General features: G+C 39.4%; 1 protein-coding gene across 7 annotated transcripts in view; it reads left to right on the top strand.

Annotated features, from left to right (window-relative positions):
• Positions 1-16,093, top strand: part of ANGPT1 (angiopoietin 1) — a 222,952-nt gene extending 206,859 nt beyond the window's left edge. For 4 of the 7 annotated variants that reach the window (XM_081116873.1, XM_081116875.1, XM_081116874.1 and 1 more), the window contains 2 exons: positions 2,657-2,787; positions 13,529-15,994. In XM_081116873.1, coding sequence (XP_080972999.1) covers positions 2,657-2,787; positions 13,529-13,689 — 292 coding nt within the window. In that variant the 3' untranslated portion in view covers positions 13,690-15,994. Of the gene's footprint in view, positions 1-2,656; positions 2,788-13,528 lie in introns of all 7 variants that reach the window. The other 3 variants (XM_081116876.1, XM_081116871.1, XR_013997448.1) reach the window with 2 other exon arrangements.
• The last annotated feature ends 214 nt before the right edge of the window (positions 16,094-16,307 follow it).

Below are 16,307 nucleotides of genomic sequence, written 5' to 3'. Positions count from 1 at the left end.
TCTCACTTGGCTATTACGCCCGTTTTTCTATTTCATTAGCATTGGTTTGTTACAAGCAGATCTCACAGCTCAGTGCTGCGGTTTTTGAAGGCGAGGTGTGCGGTGGAGGAGGCCCTTGCTAGGCAGAGCGCGGGCACTGGTGGCAAGGGTAGGAATGGGGAAGCAGTTTCTGAGTTTCCTCTGTATAGTGCCACACGGAACCGAGCGAAATTCTTTCTTTACAACGAAAGTTACTTTCTAATGGTTTCACATGGATGTATAATCCAAGCTGGCCTATTCCATTGTACTCTGTCTGGGGGATGCAGTTACAAACCTAGCATTTGGTCCAGCAGTTGTAGCTATAAATCATAGAGCCATTGGATGACTGGAGATGTGTATTATTTTAAATGGCTTTTGGAATATCAAAACAGCAAAGCTTTTGTTTTTGTTTTTTTTTAAATCACATTCACTGAGAAGGTTTAGGAAATAAATCATCTAGTTACAGAACTTACTCCAGAAAAGAAAATTTCAGATCATTGGTAAGAATCTAATAATAGCAACATTAAAATGCTAAGGCAAGAGGTACAAGAAATTGAAAAGACTTTACTCCAATTTAATAAACTGACGTCAATATCATGCTAAAGAAGTTTTGTGTAATTAACTGAAAAGCAGCAGCTTCTCTATCTGGGTTGACAAGAGATTTCACCAACATTTGACATGCTATAGGGTTGGCAAGATTTGCAAATGATGATGAAATTCAAGAAAGTGTTTCTGCTGCTCGGAGCCTCCCAAAACAAAAGCCAAATTAAAACCTGAACAAAGAGCGCATAGCTTTTCTACACACAGAAACCCAGTGACTTATCAGAGGGAGAGTCCTCAGCAGGATCCTTAAGTTGGAAGGCGAGTTACCAGAGTACTTACAAGAAGATGCGAGGCCAGATTTTGCTGAATCCGTGAAGTTTGCTGAATGACTACAGAAAGAGGTCTGCTTTGCAGACATGTTTTACTCTGTGAACAACTGAAGTTTCTGCAAGGTCCTGGAGAAAATGTTTTTCTTAAAGGTGACAAGATTCTTAGATTAAAAGAAATGGACTCTGAAGGGAGTAGCCAAAGAACATATATGCATAATCCTTGGACACAGACCAGTGTGGTGATGACTAGGAGGAGAGGAGACAAACGGCAGGGGGATTGGAGACATCTGTAATAGTGTCAACAATAAAAGTAAAGTTTAAAAAAAAAGAATGGACTCCTTAACTAAAGCTGTCCTTGAAGAACTGCAAAACCAAATTAAACAGCATTTCCCTCCGTGTGTTTGGCTGGGAGAGAAACCCCATCTCTAAATCTTCAGCCTGAGATTTTGTCCAAGAGAAGAGACAGAACTCTGAGAGTCCCAGGCTGACAGTCCTGCTTTCCGTGAAATAATAGCATCCTTCAACTTAGGGCTCACAGCTCACATACCGTGAGAGTTCCCTTAATGTGAAGGTTTTCTCAAGGGTTCCTCTAGGGCAGAACTACCGAAAAAGCCAGAAAAGACAGACACCAATGAGAGTTGCAAAATAAAATGTCCAGATTGATAATATGAAGGGGCTGTGACATTGGCTTTTGGAGATGGGTTTATTCTTAAATTATAAAACGTTTGGAAGTGCCGTATCGTAAATGTTAAGTCTTCCCGCACCGATGGCTGTTTACCTAACGACTAGTGAGCATGGGAGTATATTTGTACCCTCCAGCTCGGGGTCCTGCTTGGAAAAGCTGACTAGAAGGATTTGGGAGGGACTAAGAGAGCGGACAGGGCCTTGCTAATGCAGATGAACGGGAACTACCTTACATATCTTTACATATTTAGAATGTTAACTCTTGATAAGTGGAAGTCACCTTGAAAGGGTGATAAGAGCAGTGTAAGTATCATTTGGGGGAACATGGAGAGTCGGATTTTGGTGCCTTCCTTAGACTTGCTCCAAGATGAAAATTACTTTTATTTCCATAGTGCAAGACTCTGGGATCCTGGGAATAAAATGACCTGTATGCTTCCAGAACATACAACCTCGTGGAACTGGGTTCCTTTCACTTTGTGAAAGCTGCTGCTCTACGGAAGGATTTTGGTTTAGTAGTTTGTTTTAATCTCCTTTTGTATTTATTTGTATCTGGTGAGACCTGAGCGTGACCAGAGCTGCCCTTCCCCAGCTCTCAAGCCCTGTATTCTGTCCGAATCTGAATTCATTCAGTGAAAGATGTGTTTTCAGGTTTACCAGCTGTTTATTTTCCTGACATATGAGCATGTCATTTTATAAACGATGAGATTCCAGGGTTAGAATTGAGTGCTTTTTTAAAAAATTATCTTAAAAGGTTATGTCAGTTTTAAAAAGCCCACCTCGGCGTTGTGGTTTAGTCAACTTGTTTTGCACTATGGAGGAAAGAGTGTTGAACCTGGTGTTTTAAAACACGTTCAACATGATGTCTAAATGTTATTTTTACTTGTATTTTCTTTTGGTACAGCCGAATATTGAGCTTTGTTTTTATAGTTCCTGATATTTTCTGAAAAATCAAAATAAATGTGTTCCCTGAAAGAAAAGAAGGGAGGAAATAATGGAAAATGTGTACATTCAACAACCAGTCCCCAGGGGTTTCTTATTCTGTTGAGGGGCTCATCTTTCTTTTTCTCTCTTTTTAACTCCAGGTTGTACTTAAAGGGTCACACGGGGACAGCAGGACAACAGAGCAGCCTGGTCATCCCCGGTGCCGATTTCAGCACGAAAGATGCCGACAACGACAACTGTCTCTGCAAATGCGCCCTCATGCTCACAGGAGGTGAGTCCTAGGCGGCCTTTCTCTAAGTCGTGTTTCAGTGGCTTGAGGCTTGAGGTTTCTTATCTGCGAGAAAGGACTATGATCTTCTGGGCAGGAAACGTAAGAGCAAGTCCCTAGAGATCAGTCGTTCTGCCCGCTAATTTCCCAGGTGTCTGCTGCAAGACATTTGCCGCCTCCACCAGCATCTAAGAGGGGGGATGCTAAGCTTGGTCCTGAATAAACCCCTTAGCCTCTCAAAGACCCAGTTACTCTACTTTCCAGATAATCATGATGATACCCATAGCAGAACGAACAACATTTTGATAATTCAGCATACTGGGGGGAAAGGTGTTACCAAATGTTTTCCCACTGTGTGGCAGGGCTCATTGACACTCTCTTGACATGGAGTAAGAAGAATAAAGGGTTAGATCTAAAGTCCTAGGATTCAGACCAGCCGTCCTGGGACTTTGCATCATATGCTGCTGACCTCTGCAAGACATTGGAGCTGGTGCAAGAGATACCATTAAATAATATTGTATCTCCGAGTAAGAAAGCCGATCCTTTTTGCGCGTTTTCAGTATTTTTCCAGCATTCTGGTTGTGTAAAAGGGAAATTTTCAGTGTGATGCTAGCATACCTGTAACACTTCTCAGCACTTTCTCAATAGCCACTGTCCTTAGCAAGGAAAGAGCAAAAGCTGTGTTTGCAGGCTCCAGGCCTTGAATAGGCCATGTCACCTGCCTAGAAGTAAATTAAGTGATTTTGTTTTAATTATGTTGAGCTTTATATCTACCGTTTATTATAGCAAGTGGTACTGATTTTCTATTTCAAGGAGTGATATAAACTTTGCATTTTTAAATGTATTCATGATATTTTACAAATCATTGATTTTAAAAAAACCTATTTTTATTTTTATTAATTAAGTATTAATAAAAGTTCTAAGTGGATACAACAAAACCTGCAAAGTTGATAGGTGATTGACTGAAGTTTGTGGAGCACTGAGCTAAACCCCAACAGCAAATGGTGTGGCTCAAGAACGTTATGGGCTCTGGCAACGTAGGAGTTGGCACCGAACAAGGTTGTAAAGGAAGCTTTTTCTCCAGTATTTCTCCTCGGTTTTAGTGTTGTTTCCCTCTCTTAATGGAATAGCTCTCGCTCTCGCCTGCACCTGTTCTGATTCTCTCTCCTTGTTGTTCTACAACAGAACACCTTTATATCCCAGTAAGAAAAAAAACGTTTAAATCTAACATCTGTCTTCCCCAAATGTGATAGTATTACCGTTACTATTACGTCTTACTGTATTTGTTGTACTGTCTTACTTGAACTCCAGCCCAACTCAGCGAGATAAGCAGGGCGAGGAAGTCTGATCTCCACTTTGTATGTAAGGAAAACAAAAGTAAATTAATGCTCAGCATTTGCCCTTAACATCACAGTAGACTGTTGCACATAGGAGCTCAGTAAAAAATACGGTGCGCGAATGAATGAACACCATCCGTAGCCCTTGAAATCACTTTCAACTTTTGAAGCTAATGAAGGGAATCATTAGTTCGATTATTCTCATTGATTAACAAGGTTTTGGAGAAATCTTTCTACCTCATCCCCATCCCCAAACTCCCCATTAATGCCACCACCAAATCACATCCCGTTGGCCCCACCCTGTCCATTTATCCTAACATTTTCCAACGTGAGACCAGGCCTAGTGCTGTCAATGCCAACCTGCTAGGATCCGGCCTCTGCCGTAGCCTTCTCCTTAAGCTTGAAGCATGCCACTTGGCATCACATTTAAGCTCATCACATAGTTAAAAGTGCTTTGTATGTAATTTTATGACCCCTTCCCCCAAACAGTTGTTAGAAATTTAGATTTTTTTCAATCGTAGGTTTTAGTGTATGTGCTGCCAAAGCGAGCACAGACAGATTAGGCTTTAAACTTTTTTCCAGAGGGAAAATTTTTCTTTTTATTACCTTCCTGATCCCATGAACGGAATTGTCAGAAACTTGATACAAAGACAAAAGGACTTTGATTGTCCACTTTCCTGCCCGTTTTAATATTGAAATACACTCATTTTCTTCATGTCTATTTTTACAGATAATTTTTTCTTACCAAATAAATACAACACATGAAAGACCAACAGTAAAGCCTTTCAAATGTTTCCTTAGAAGAGCATCCAATATGTTCATATTTCTGTCATAATAATGAAAACATAGAGCAAAGAGGATAGTGCACCTCTTGGTTGTCGATGTGAAAACTTCATTGCTCAGATTTATGATTTTATTTCTGCTTCAAATGATTGTACTTTGTCATGTTCTTTCATCCATAATCATTCCTGGACCTGCTTCCTACTCACCAATAAACACATGTGTTGGGGAGAAAAAATTTCCATTGCTTGGGCTGGAATAGTCTAAGTAAATATGCTTTTGTAATAAACGCCATTACCCTATCAAATATCCTTGTGAAAGAATCCAGGTCTTGCAAAGCTATTCACTCCACAAAGCTCATGTGTGGAATTCAGATAGCTTAGGACTGGAGAGCATTAGGAGGAATGTCAGTGACAGTCCCGGTAACGTGAGCATTGCCTGGAGCGTACGCCTGCTCCCCACCACCGCTATATATTCTGTCACACTCTCCCTTTCTTTATCTAACAAGATTCCCTTTTTCTTTTCATTTGTATTTATACTTGTTGTCTATTTAAAATAGTCTCTTTTAAGCAGCGAGATTCCATACTCTTTGAAACTAATAATTTATAGTTTTCTGTCATCATCAATTAAAGCTTTTTTATCTTGTTTATGTTTTTGCTTTGTTTCTTCTAAAAGGAATTAAGGGTAAAGTAAGATTTATTGCCCACTAACTGTCTTCAGTAGTTTTCTTCAAGTCCGTGGAGGGATTTTAGCTGGAGAATGTGGTATCGTTGTTTACCCTTATCTGTCCAAGACCGAACAACAGGAGATGGGCTTAATTGAAAGCAGAAGGTATCTCAGCTAGACATGTGGTAGAACATTTTGACCTTTCTTCTTTCCTAACATCCTAACTTCTTAACTTTCTCCTATCAATTTAACAGATTTTAATGAGTATAAAGGGTCAACTACTATTAGAGAAATGAGCGAGATAGACTAGAGCTCGCCTCTATTGAGGAAACCATCCACACAAAAAGTAAGAAATAACACAATTTAAAATCACACAAGGGCTAGGGACACAATATAATGTGACAGAGCTATGAGAGGAATGGGGACACTTTAGGTGGAGTGTCCAGAGATCAAAGATTGGAAGGAATTGCCAGGGAGGATTGTGTATCTCTAGTTACAGACACGTTCTCGAAGAGAACATAAAGCTGTTCATCTGAAAGGTTTACTTTCGTGTCACCCTGTAGTTGTGGATCGAGAAAGGATTGTCTCTTACATTTTCTTCTGGTTCTCTGATTGTCTTACACGTGTCCTCACTGTGGCTGCAGTAATAGTTCAGTGCATGGGCTATAATTCATAGCGCGTTGCTGAGCAGAGAGGTGGTGGAGTTGGCCGAGAAGGCACCTTTGCATCAGTAGAAATAGATACGGTGGCAAGTGTTTTACCCCTCCTTTCACAGACACATATGTTCTTATTGCCTTACCGGAAAGCCAGCAATCCTTCCATCCAACTGAAATTTTAAATGATTTTTATGTTTCATTACACATTTCTTATGGAATTGAACTATATACTTTGAGGTCAAAATTACCACACATATTTTCTGTGGATGTGACCCCTCCATTGAATAGAGATGATTTGTCAACATAGATTTATAAGCCAGGAATCATCTGTGCTCAGTGATTCCACCGTCCTTAGGAAAGTTTGTAAGTTTTCCCCACAGGTTTCTTCCTTTATAGAGCATATGATGACAAACCTGCATATTTAAGTAGAAGGAAGGATACGTTTAAAAGATGACTTTAGGAAATAACTTTTCGGTCCCACAAGAAAGTGCCTATTGTGCCCTCCTGAGCCCAAAGAAAGGGATCAGTTTCTTATAAACTTACATTTTATCTACTACTTAACACTAAGGAAAGGAAAATGTAATCTCATTCAACACACTCCTTTTTATATCGATTTATTGTATATAAAAATAAATACACAAAAAACCTCTGACTTTCAAATTATGAAAATGAAACCTTTTATCACTGGATTGTTCCATGCAAAGTAAACGTACATTCAAAGGAAACGTGGTCTTTGGTACTACATCAGCATTCTTCAAAATAAGTCTTTCTAAAAGTCTCTTAGAAACTACAGTTACTAAAGGTTGCTGACAAAAACAGAACATGGTATTGTTTTAAATTCTTTCCCTTACCTTACTTTGCTTTCAACACAATTTCCGTATTTAGCGTATAATATAAAAGCTCTGTGGAAATGTGGCCTAATCTTCTGCAGAGAGAAATCCATCGTGGTAGAAACTTCGGTATCTTTTCCCACGCATAAACTATGTCAGTCGACAGACAAGACTTTGCTAAAGCTAACAAAGGATATCTCAGTTCATTCCTAAAAGGGATGAAGCCATACAACATACATTTCTTAGTACACCCTAGGACTTAGCAGATGCCAGCAGCAGAGAGTTGACAAATGCTTGTCTTGCCTCCTATATAATCTTGAAGAAGACAAAGAAAATGAAGGAAATTAGTAGCTTCTCCAGCTGGTTGAAGTGACAAGATTTGGGAGAAAATAGAACGATCTTAGAGTTTTTAATAACCCAGGAAGAATGTGCGAAGCATTGTCAGATAACTGGCATTCCCTCAATGTTAAGGCAAAAACGTTGAGAGGAAAGATCCACGTGGATAATTTAAGGTTGACCATAGAAATCTACATTGTACTACTTCATTTCAAGGCACTTTCTTATTTAGCACATAATCTGTAAGCCTATGCCACAAAACTGGACGTCAGGGACTTCATGCTATCTGCCACTGGATCCCCCATGCCTGGCATAGTGCTGGGCACATAGTATGTGCTCAATAAATATTGGTTAAATGAATGAATATGTTTTCACTGAATCTGAAAGGACATAGCAAAATTACAAATAATCCTGATGAGAAAACATAAAAATAAGTCAACATGGGTATGAATGTAACTTTGCGTGAACATAAAGATACATAAATATAAATATATTTATACATACAGTATTTGCATGCACACGTGGAACAAAGGGAGGAATATCGAAGATTGGAACTAAATATTAGGAATAACTAAACCCTAGAACTGGAAAAATTTGACTGTTAGGTTCCTGACTTTCAAATAAATTTTAACATCCTAAGTGCAAAGTTTAGGATTATATTCTTGTTTTCTCTGGGCGAAATTTTCACTTCTTGGAAAAGAGCAAAAAATATAAGAAAATGTCTTTCGAAAGATAAGTTTGGAAAAGTTAAACCTGAACTGATAGCCCTATAGCACGAGGCTGTTAGCAAGGTTAGTAACTGACTGTCGATGAGAAATCATCAAACACCTAATTTTGTTTGTATTTTACTCTAATAATGGTATAGTGAATATTTATTGCAGTCTTACTGTCTAAGAGGCATTTTTGCATTATCCTAAGTGATTTGTGTTTAATAACTTACACGATGCTTCTAAAAGCCCTTTGAAACAGGGACCGAAGTAATGCCCTTGGCAAGAACTGAGATACACAAAAGTTAGATAATTTGCCAAAGGTCACAGAATTTGTGTCGGACATAGGACTGGAGCACAATCCTCATGTAAGCCACTACCGTGTCCACTCCGTCCACGACCTCTGTTTATAGCAATGGCATTCAAAAGCAAGAGCTTAACTCTGTTTTACTGTTTGAACTCCAAGGGAGGGAAGAGACAGTAAGAGAATACCTAGAGGTTTTTAAATGAATTCAAGATTACTCGCCAGGATAAACAACTTTTCATCTTTGGAACAAAAAGAAAAGACAGGGGGAAAAGGCCAAGTGCTTGGCCTAGGGCCAAAGTTGTGCACGTGAACTCAGCAAATGTTCTTTGTGGTGGTGTTTTTTGGTGAGGATCCCATTGATAACAATGGTACCAGTCAGTTTAGTTCAGCTTCGTCCTTAGCGATAAAGGAGGAAAGTCTTATTTTCTGTGCAGTTCTTTTGCATATTGCTGATTAGAATGTATGCATTGAAAACGAATGAACGAAATCTATAAAAACAGATATATCTTTCTGTTTTGCTATACTTCTTACCTTAGAAAAGAAGTGTTGAGAGACATTTTGTTTAGGTCAGAATTTGAGAGTTAGGTTTCCTGACTTTTAAATAAATGTGAACTTCCTGAGTACAAAGTTTAGAATCAAATTCCTATTTTCTGGGCAAACTTTCATTTATTGGTGATAAAATGTGAATTTTCTGCCTCAAAGATGAAAGACTTGAATGATTTTTAAAGGCCTAGGAAGCCCAGGATAGTTATTACAAAACTAAATTTTAATGAGTTAAGTGTAAATGAATTAGAAACATGCATCTCAGATTTCTTATTAAAATATACATGAGGTTACAGGTTATGAAGAAAAATGCTTGGCAAAGTACATCTCAGCAGTTGCCAATTTTAAAACATTCGAGACATTTTATCAGTCGTCCCAGCAGCAGATGGGAGCTGCTGCTTTCGTCTGTCCTTCGCTTACATCACCGAGTTCTTTCAAACTCAAAGGGCCTTTTCTAGATTAACTTGTTTAGCATATTGCTTGTTTGTTACTCCAGACACATAAAGATCAAAGTTGAAAGTGAACATTTCCCCAGGATTCTAGAGGGTATATAATCGAGCTGTCTGTTACCTTATCAGAGAGGAGCCGTGAGCCCAGGCATACTCCTCTGTAAGTTCACGGCTTCATTCCGTGCAGACTTACCTGAGCCCTGGGTGCCATGCGTACTGATGATTATCTACAGATGCCAAGAAGTGCATCTGAGTCACCAGCAGTCTGCTGTTCCTTTTGTCTGTTTCCTATAAATATGCTTTAAAACCATGTCTTTTCAGGGTTTGCTTGAAAGACCTGATCATGCTTAATTTTTTTCAGACAGGTAGAAAGTGGGAAAACTGAAATATTTGATACAAAGAATGTTTTTATAAAATTCATGTGTCTGAAAAAACAAAATACTTACTTAACACAGAAATAATTATTTTTGATCCCTTGAAGTTCAGAGTATTTTCTAAAGGACACTACAACCGAAATCGTCATGAGAGATAATGCCCTTTCATTTTGCTTTCTGCCATCGTAATTCATCGTCTTTATTATCGTCTGATAGTCCATAGTGTGCATGGCTGCCGGTCTTAAGAGATAAACACCTTAAGCTCTTTGATTTCCTCATGAAATCACACAAACAGTTGAACAAAACCCATATTGGGAAATTAAATACCATGTCTTTACAGTGTAAACATTGTACAACTATACTCACTTGAGTCTAAATTATTTTCATATTTCTGTAATAAACCCTACCATACAAATAAGGAGCTATGTTGGCACTGACGACCTGGTCTTCATTATTGAGTCACTACGACACCCCACAAAACTGAATCTTTTGCTCCCGCTCTCAACCTTCCGGTCTGCTTCCTAGATAACTTCCACAGAGCACTGAGAGAGGATCTTACAGGCCCTCGTAGTGCATTGTCTTATTGGATCCCTGCAACTGTGCCGGGGAAAATGTTAATCAGACATTTATAAATCACATCTTATGAATGAAGAGCGAAGTGGGTTTGTGTCCTTGGAAAAGTTCCTTAAACTATCTGAGCATCAGCTCCTTCACTGTGGTACTAGCCGCACCACATAGGCTATTTGGGGAATAAAATGTGAAAATGCATATAAATATTTTAGCAGAGTCCCCGACACATATTACTGATTTTATTGCCTACCATCTCTTGGTTATTAGCTGATGAAATCAGCGTCAAAGTCTGGGTCTTCTAATTTCTGGTCTGGTGCTCACAGGCTCCACATTGCCCACAAGAACATTTTTAAATAAAAATATAATATAAATCTTCGTGTTTTCACTCCTGTTTATTTTGCTGCTAACCCGATTTCTTCTCCAACCCCTCACCCACTGGCACTGCAGCCAACCCAGGCTGTTGGCAGCCACCCTCTCCGGCTCTCCCAGAGTACACAGATATTACCTTTCCAGTCTTTCTGCCCAAAGACACTCATCCTTCAGGACCCAGCTCAGTTGGTAAATGAGTGGACCTTATGGACCCACAAATAGGACATTCTGCCTGTTTATAAGATTTTTCAAAAACCTGTTTGATGGCTATCATCTCATTTTTTAACAGCTGATAGTCTCTTTCCCACACAAAACTGTGCACTCAGTGTCTGGAATTTTGTTTTACTTAACTGGGAGCCCTGTGTCTGCCCATTGGTTAGTATTTGTCTAATTGATCCTAGATTTACTCTCCCCCCTTCCTGTGCTGCCACTTTCCCGCAGGGTGACTTTGGAAGACTGTAGTTACAGAGTGAGGGCTCCGCACAATATTTTGTTAAACATTTAACCTGACAGATCTAGTTTCCCTGGTTAAATGCTGAGTCCCATTCCTAGAGAATGTTTTACTGGCTCACCTGATGATAGACAAGTAGACGGAATCAGCTATAAATTTCTCCGTGAGCAGTATTCCCCTTTCTTCCAGGAGTGCCCACTTCTCCCCTGTCTCCCCTGCGGGCCTCCCGGGTTCAGTCTCCCAGCCGCGCTGACGGGCTCTCAGTCCCTGCGCGCGGGCAGCTTTCTCCCCCCCCGCCCCCCCCCCCCCCCCCCCCCCCGTGTTGGCATGTGCTGCACCCTCCTTCCAGGAGGCTTTCCTGCCTCCACGTGGCTGCCTCCCCCTCTCCTTCAGGCCTCGGTAAACATCAGCTTCTCCCAGGACCGTGCAAAGTCAAGTAGATCTCCTGCCAGCCTCCTTTGTGGCTCCCTAATGCTTTTTTCTTCTTTCTTTGTTCATGATTTGCATTTACTTAATTGCTTACTTTTTTAGAGGCATTGAAAGAGGAGCCAGACGGCCCACTTTCAGTGTCTAAATGCCCTCCTCCCACTACAAACATTTCCCCCCTTGACTCATTAGGAAAGATACGTAGGATCAGCTTAGTCGATTCTCTCATGGTCCCCTACTGTTTCTTGTCATTTTCTTAAGCTCATCCAAAATTTCCCAACACGTGTATCCTTTGGCCTATGCCCCCGATCGCCAGGCTGCTGTTGCAACAGATCTCTGCCTTCCCACAACCTTCCAGAATTCTTACCACGTTCTCTAAACCAAACAAAACCACCCTTTTACCCTGAGTATCCTAATGTAACTTGGAGGGTCGGCCTGTGATTTTTAGTTCCCAACAGTAGAGTGACTGCATTGCTCCAGAGCCTGTGGCGGGGATTTGAGAAACTGAAAGGCTCGTTGGCAGGACGGGAGAGGGCCTCGAGGTCACAGGGAAGGAGGTGAAGGTTACAGCTCCGAAGCGGCCAGGTTGGGTTTCACCTTCCCCTTTGCGAGCCTTCGGGGTAAATAGGCCCCATAATGTTAGAATGTCTTTTGTAATATAAATAACATATTTTCACTCGTACTTATCCAAGGGAATCCCTCTTAAGAAGGTGGAATTTCACCTTCCTTGTCAAAGGGCCTTCTTGTCACTTGTGTTTTCACCACAGTAGCATCCGTGTTATTTGTACACAGTTGGTAGAACAGCATTGAATACAGCGGCCTCCCAGGTTCACCGACATGCCTCACTGGTCCCCAGTCGAACTGGTCATTAGTGCAGCCTCTTATGTCTCTGGTAAACACAACCCCTTTGTATTCATCTTCCAACACTGAAAACTTGAGAGCTAGCTTTTCTCCATTTAACTTTTTCTAAAGTTTCTGGAAGACGATGCTCATGTTACTGTTAAACATCAGCTGTGCAGCGATTAGTCCCTTAGGTATAACTCCACAACCAAAGGGGGGTCAGCTGTATCCAAATAAAAATATGCCAGAATATCTCTGGCATCCATCTCTCCCTGAAGATTTCAGCAGTGTCACTTCAGGAGAGGAAGAGAAAGTACTGTGTTTTATCTAAAAATCTGAGAACTTCATTCATTAAGAAAATAAAGCACTGAGTTATCCTTCCAGAGAGCTAGGCAAGCATAGGATCCCCATGGCACTGATCAAGTTGTTTGTTTTTCCTCTTACTAAGTTTTGAAAGAACTCAAACAGTCTCAGGAAAATTCTGCTACATAGGAACTGCATGACCACTATTGACGAACACCCCCCATATTGCTGTTAAATGCAGAGAGGGCTAGAAATTCAAATTCAATTGAGCATCATAGCCATTGCCCAGTGTTCAGAAGCAGCTGAGGGCCAGTTCTTGGCAAGATTATAAAGTAGATGGAAAACATCTCTTTCTCTCTATTTAGATGTCAGTTGTCTAAACATCAGGAATTCTTCACTAATAATTCATTGTTCTATTCCCAATAATAGGCTTAAGATGGAATGCCTCTTAAGGGTGTCTGCATTTTACTTGCCCTGCAAATAAATCCAGGCCTGTCTGAGATCATTTCATGAAGCCTAGAAGCTTCCCATCATTTCAGTGGGAAACATGCCCCAGTGGAGCGACACCGAGACTTGATTTCCCTGAGAGCATTCCTCTCTCTGGTTGTTCACACACTGCCTAAGTCGGATGTCCTTAAAACACTTCTACTACTGACAAGATAATTTATTGAATGCCTCCTGTTTTCAAATGGTCGTAACAAGTATGGATACATTTCCCCTCAGTTAATGCCCTTGAAGTCCAAATGTTCGATTTCTTTGTAATTGTTTCTTCTTTCTTTCATTTTTAACTGATCCTTCAGGCTGGTGGTTTGATGCCTGTGGCCCGTCCAATCTAAATGGAATGTTCTACACCGCGGGGCAGAACCTGGGGAAACTGAATGGGATCAAGTGGCATTACTTCAAAGGGCCCAGCTACTCCTTACACTCCGCAACCATGATGATCCGGCCTTTGGATTTTTGAAGGCACAGTGTCAGCAGCAGTTATAAAAGCAACCGAGAAAGCTGGAGAAGCTCCCAGATGATGAGAAACTGCTTGAAATCTTCTAGAGTCAAACAATCTGTCCCCTTTCCAGCAACAAGCGGCAGTTAGGTGAAATCACCGGGGTTCTCGACTGTGGATGTGCAGCCTGTTGAGTTCACGCAAGTCTCTACCTGGGGTGACCGTGTTCATGTGGCTCGACTGTAGAGGACGCCACTCGCTGTCCTGCTTTAAAAAGGGAAGCAACTGCTCAGCTCACTGCGCTTCAAACTACTACTGGATCTTATTTTGGAACTATAGTAGCTGGATGATAAATACAGTTTATTTCATGTAACGCTGAAGAAGAAAGTGAACAACCAGAATTACATGGAAAGTAGAAGCAGGCCCGCCGTGATCCTTTGGAAAAGATGTATCACACCAGGGAAGTGGTGTTATTTCTATGCAAACCTACTAACAATAAGTTTATACTGTTGCACAGTTTTAATAAGTTCAGGAAGAGCAGCTTTGCTCTCTGAGTTGGTTAAGTGTTAATGAGTTTCAGAGGCCTAATTCCTAAATCATACTTAACTCGTCGATTCCAGTTAACCCATCTTCAAGTGTAAATTCCATTTTGTTAAGTCATAATGAATTGTAGTGCGTGAAGAATAAACATGATGTCGGAGCGTGCTCCATTACTCTGATTTTTCTGATACAGTTCTCAGCAAAAAAGGGCATAATCAAGTATGGACCTCTAAGGTAAAAAATTATTCCCCCATGCTACAGTTTTCATTTACTTTAAAAACTGACTGACGGATATATAAATATATTTATAGCCTGAGTAAAGTTTAAAGAATGTGAAATATATCATCAAGCTCTTAAAATAATATACATGCATTTAATATTTCCCATGATATTATACATGAAAGCAGTTTTTTAGAGTGTATTAAATTGAAGTCAAACCAAGTAAACTGGAACAGTTTATTTTACAGTATTTTCTTGCATGTGTACATGTGAGTGTAACTCCATTATTTTCAAAATAATGGAGTTACACTCACCCTGTTATTTCATGCTAATTTAATTTTTGCTAACTAACTGAAACATGCTTTCCAGATTTACCATGTTCCAGTTTCTAGAAAAGATACACTTTGAAGTCTATGAAAAATAAAAGAATTATATTGTATATAGTGTGTTTATATCTACCCTAAACCCGATAGCTGTTTTAATCTGGAATATGCAACATTGTTCTTAATTGATGCAAATAAACACAAGTTTTCAAAGAAATCTACTAAACTCCTTTATGAAATACATTATTTCTTAATATTTTTCTCCCTCAGGCTCTGTTTCCTTAAGCAGTTTGGGATTTTTAAAAATTATTACTAGTGATAAAAATTGGCAAAACTCTGTATTATGCATAAGGGAAACACAGAAAAATTAATCATAGTCACCTATCGAATAAGAAAATTCTAACTGCTAGTTGCTGTAAATCTCTTCATGGAACTATGCCTATGGTATAAATCTATCTTAAGTGAATTTGGGGACATAGATTTTTGTTGCAGTTTGAAGTTACTACTGTCTTTAAGTGTTCAAGTTTACAATAGTGAACAGGTTTTATCAAAACATAAGAAAATTGAAATACATATTGGGTGTCCTTTTAGAAAAATGAATGTTTTTTTCAAGGCAACAGTACCTATTTCAGACCTGGTAACTTGATCTATTATGCCTATTGGCTTTTCTCTATTTGAGAGAAGAGAGATGCTCACAGTTTTAAGAAAGTATTTTTTAAAATTTACCATCAAGTCTTTATATTTATGCATCTGTATACAACCTGGTTTTGCCTTACACGTGTTATTTGCAGGTATTTCACAGTTTTTTATTCTTGGTGACTCCTCCATAGTACTGTTTAGTCCCTCCCTCTAAAAACCTTCTTGATTGTTTTCATTTGAAAGACTGAAAGCGAGTGTTTAATTCTTTTGTGTTTCTACACATTTTTTTTTACCAGTCTTTTGATAAGAAATACTATTTCCCAATTCATATTACAAAAATAAAATGAAATAACAAAAAAAAAAAAAATTAAGCATGTTATTTACTGTTTTGTTATCTGGGTTTGAAAAATGAACTATTGTTTCCAATTATTTATAATAAAGCAGTATAAAATGTTTTATGACTTCATTATGAGCATTATGTAATGCCGACATGGTTTTGGCCGTTTAACATGTATATCCTTTGCATTTAATTATTTCAGGATAATTAGGTATTAGGATTTTGTCTTTAAATTTTTATTTCAATAAAATTCATGTGGTTTCTATGCAAATTTCTTCACATCGATCACAACTTTATTTGGTTTAACTAAGATTGAAAACGTATTGGTGCAACCTCATATCATTTTAAATAAATGTTTTAAAATCAGAGACCTATGGAAGTATGGAATCACTGGGGGGGAAAAACACCACCTGCTAAATGAACTAAAGCGTCAATTTTTGAAACACTTTGCATGTGGGATGTGATAAGAAAGCTTAGCTTCATTGGGATGGTGGAGCCAAGCAATGGGCCTGAGCCCCACATCTCCACTGTGTGATTAGGTCCTGCCAACTGTTAGACGCCAACAGCAAAACCTGGGGACG

Source organism: Miniopterus schreibersii, assembly GCF_964146895.1.
Source record: "Miniopterus schreibersii genome assembly, chromosome: 17".
Classification (NCBI taxonomy): domain Eukaryota; kingdom Metazoa; phylum Chordata; class Mammalia; order Chiroptera; family Miniopteridae; genus Miniopterus; species Miniopterus schreibersii.
The sequence above is the reverse complement of the archived record's forward strand: the minus strand, read 5'-3'. Positions and strand labels throughout refer to the sequence as shown.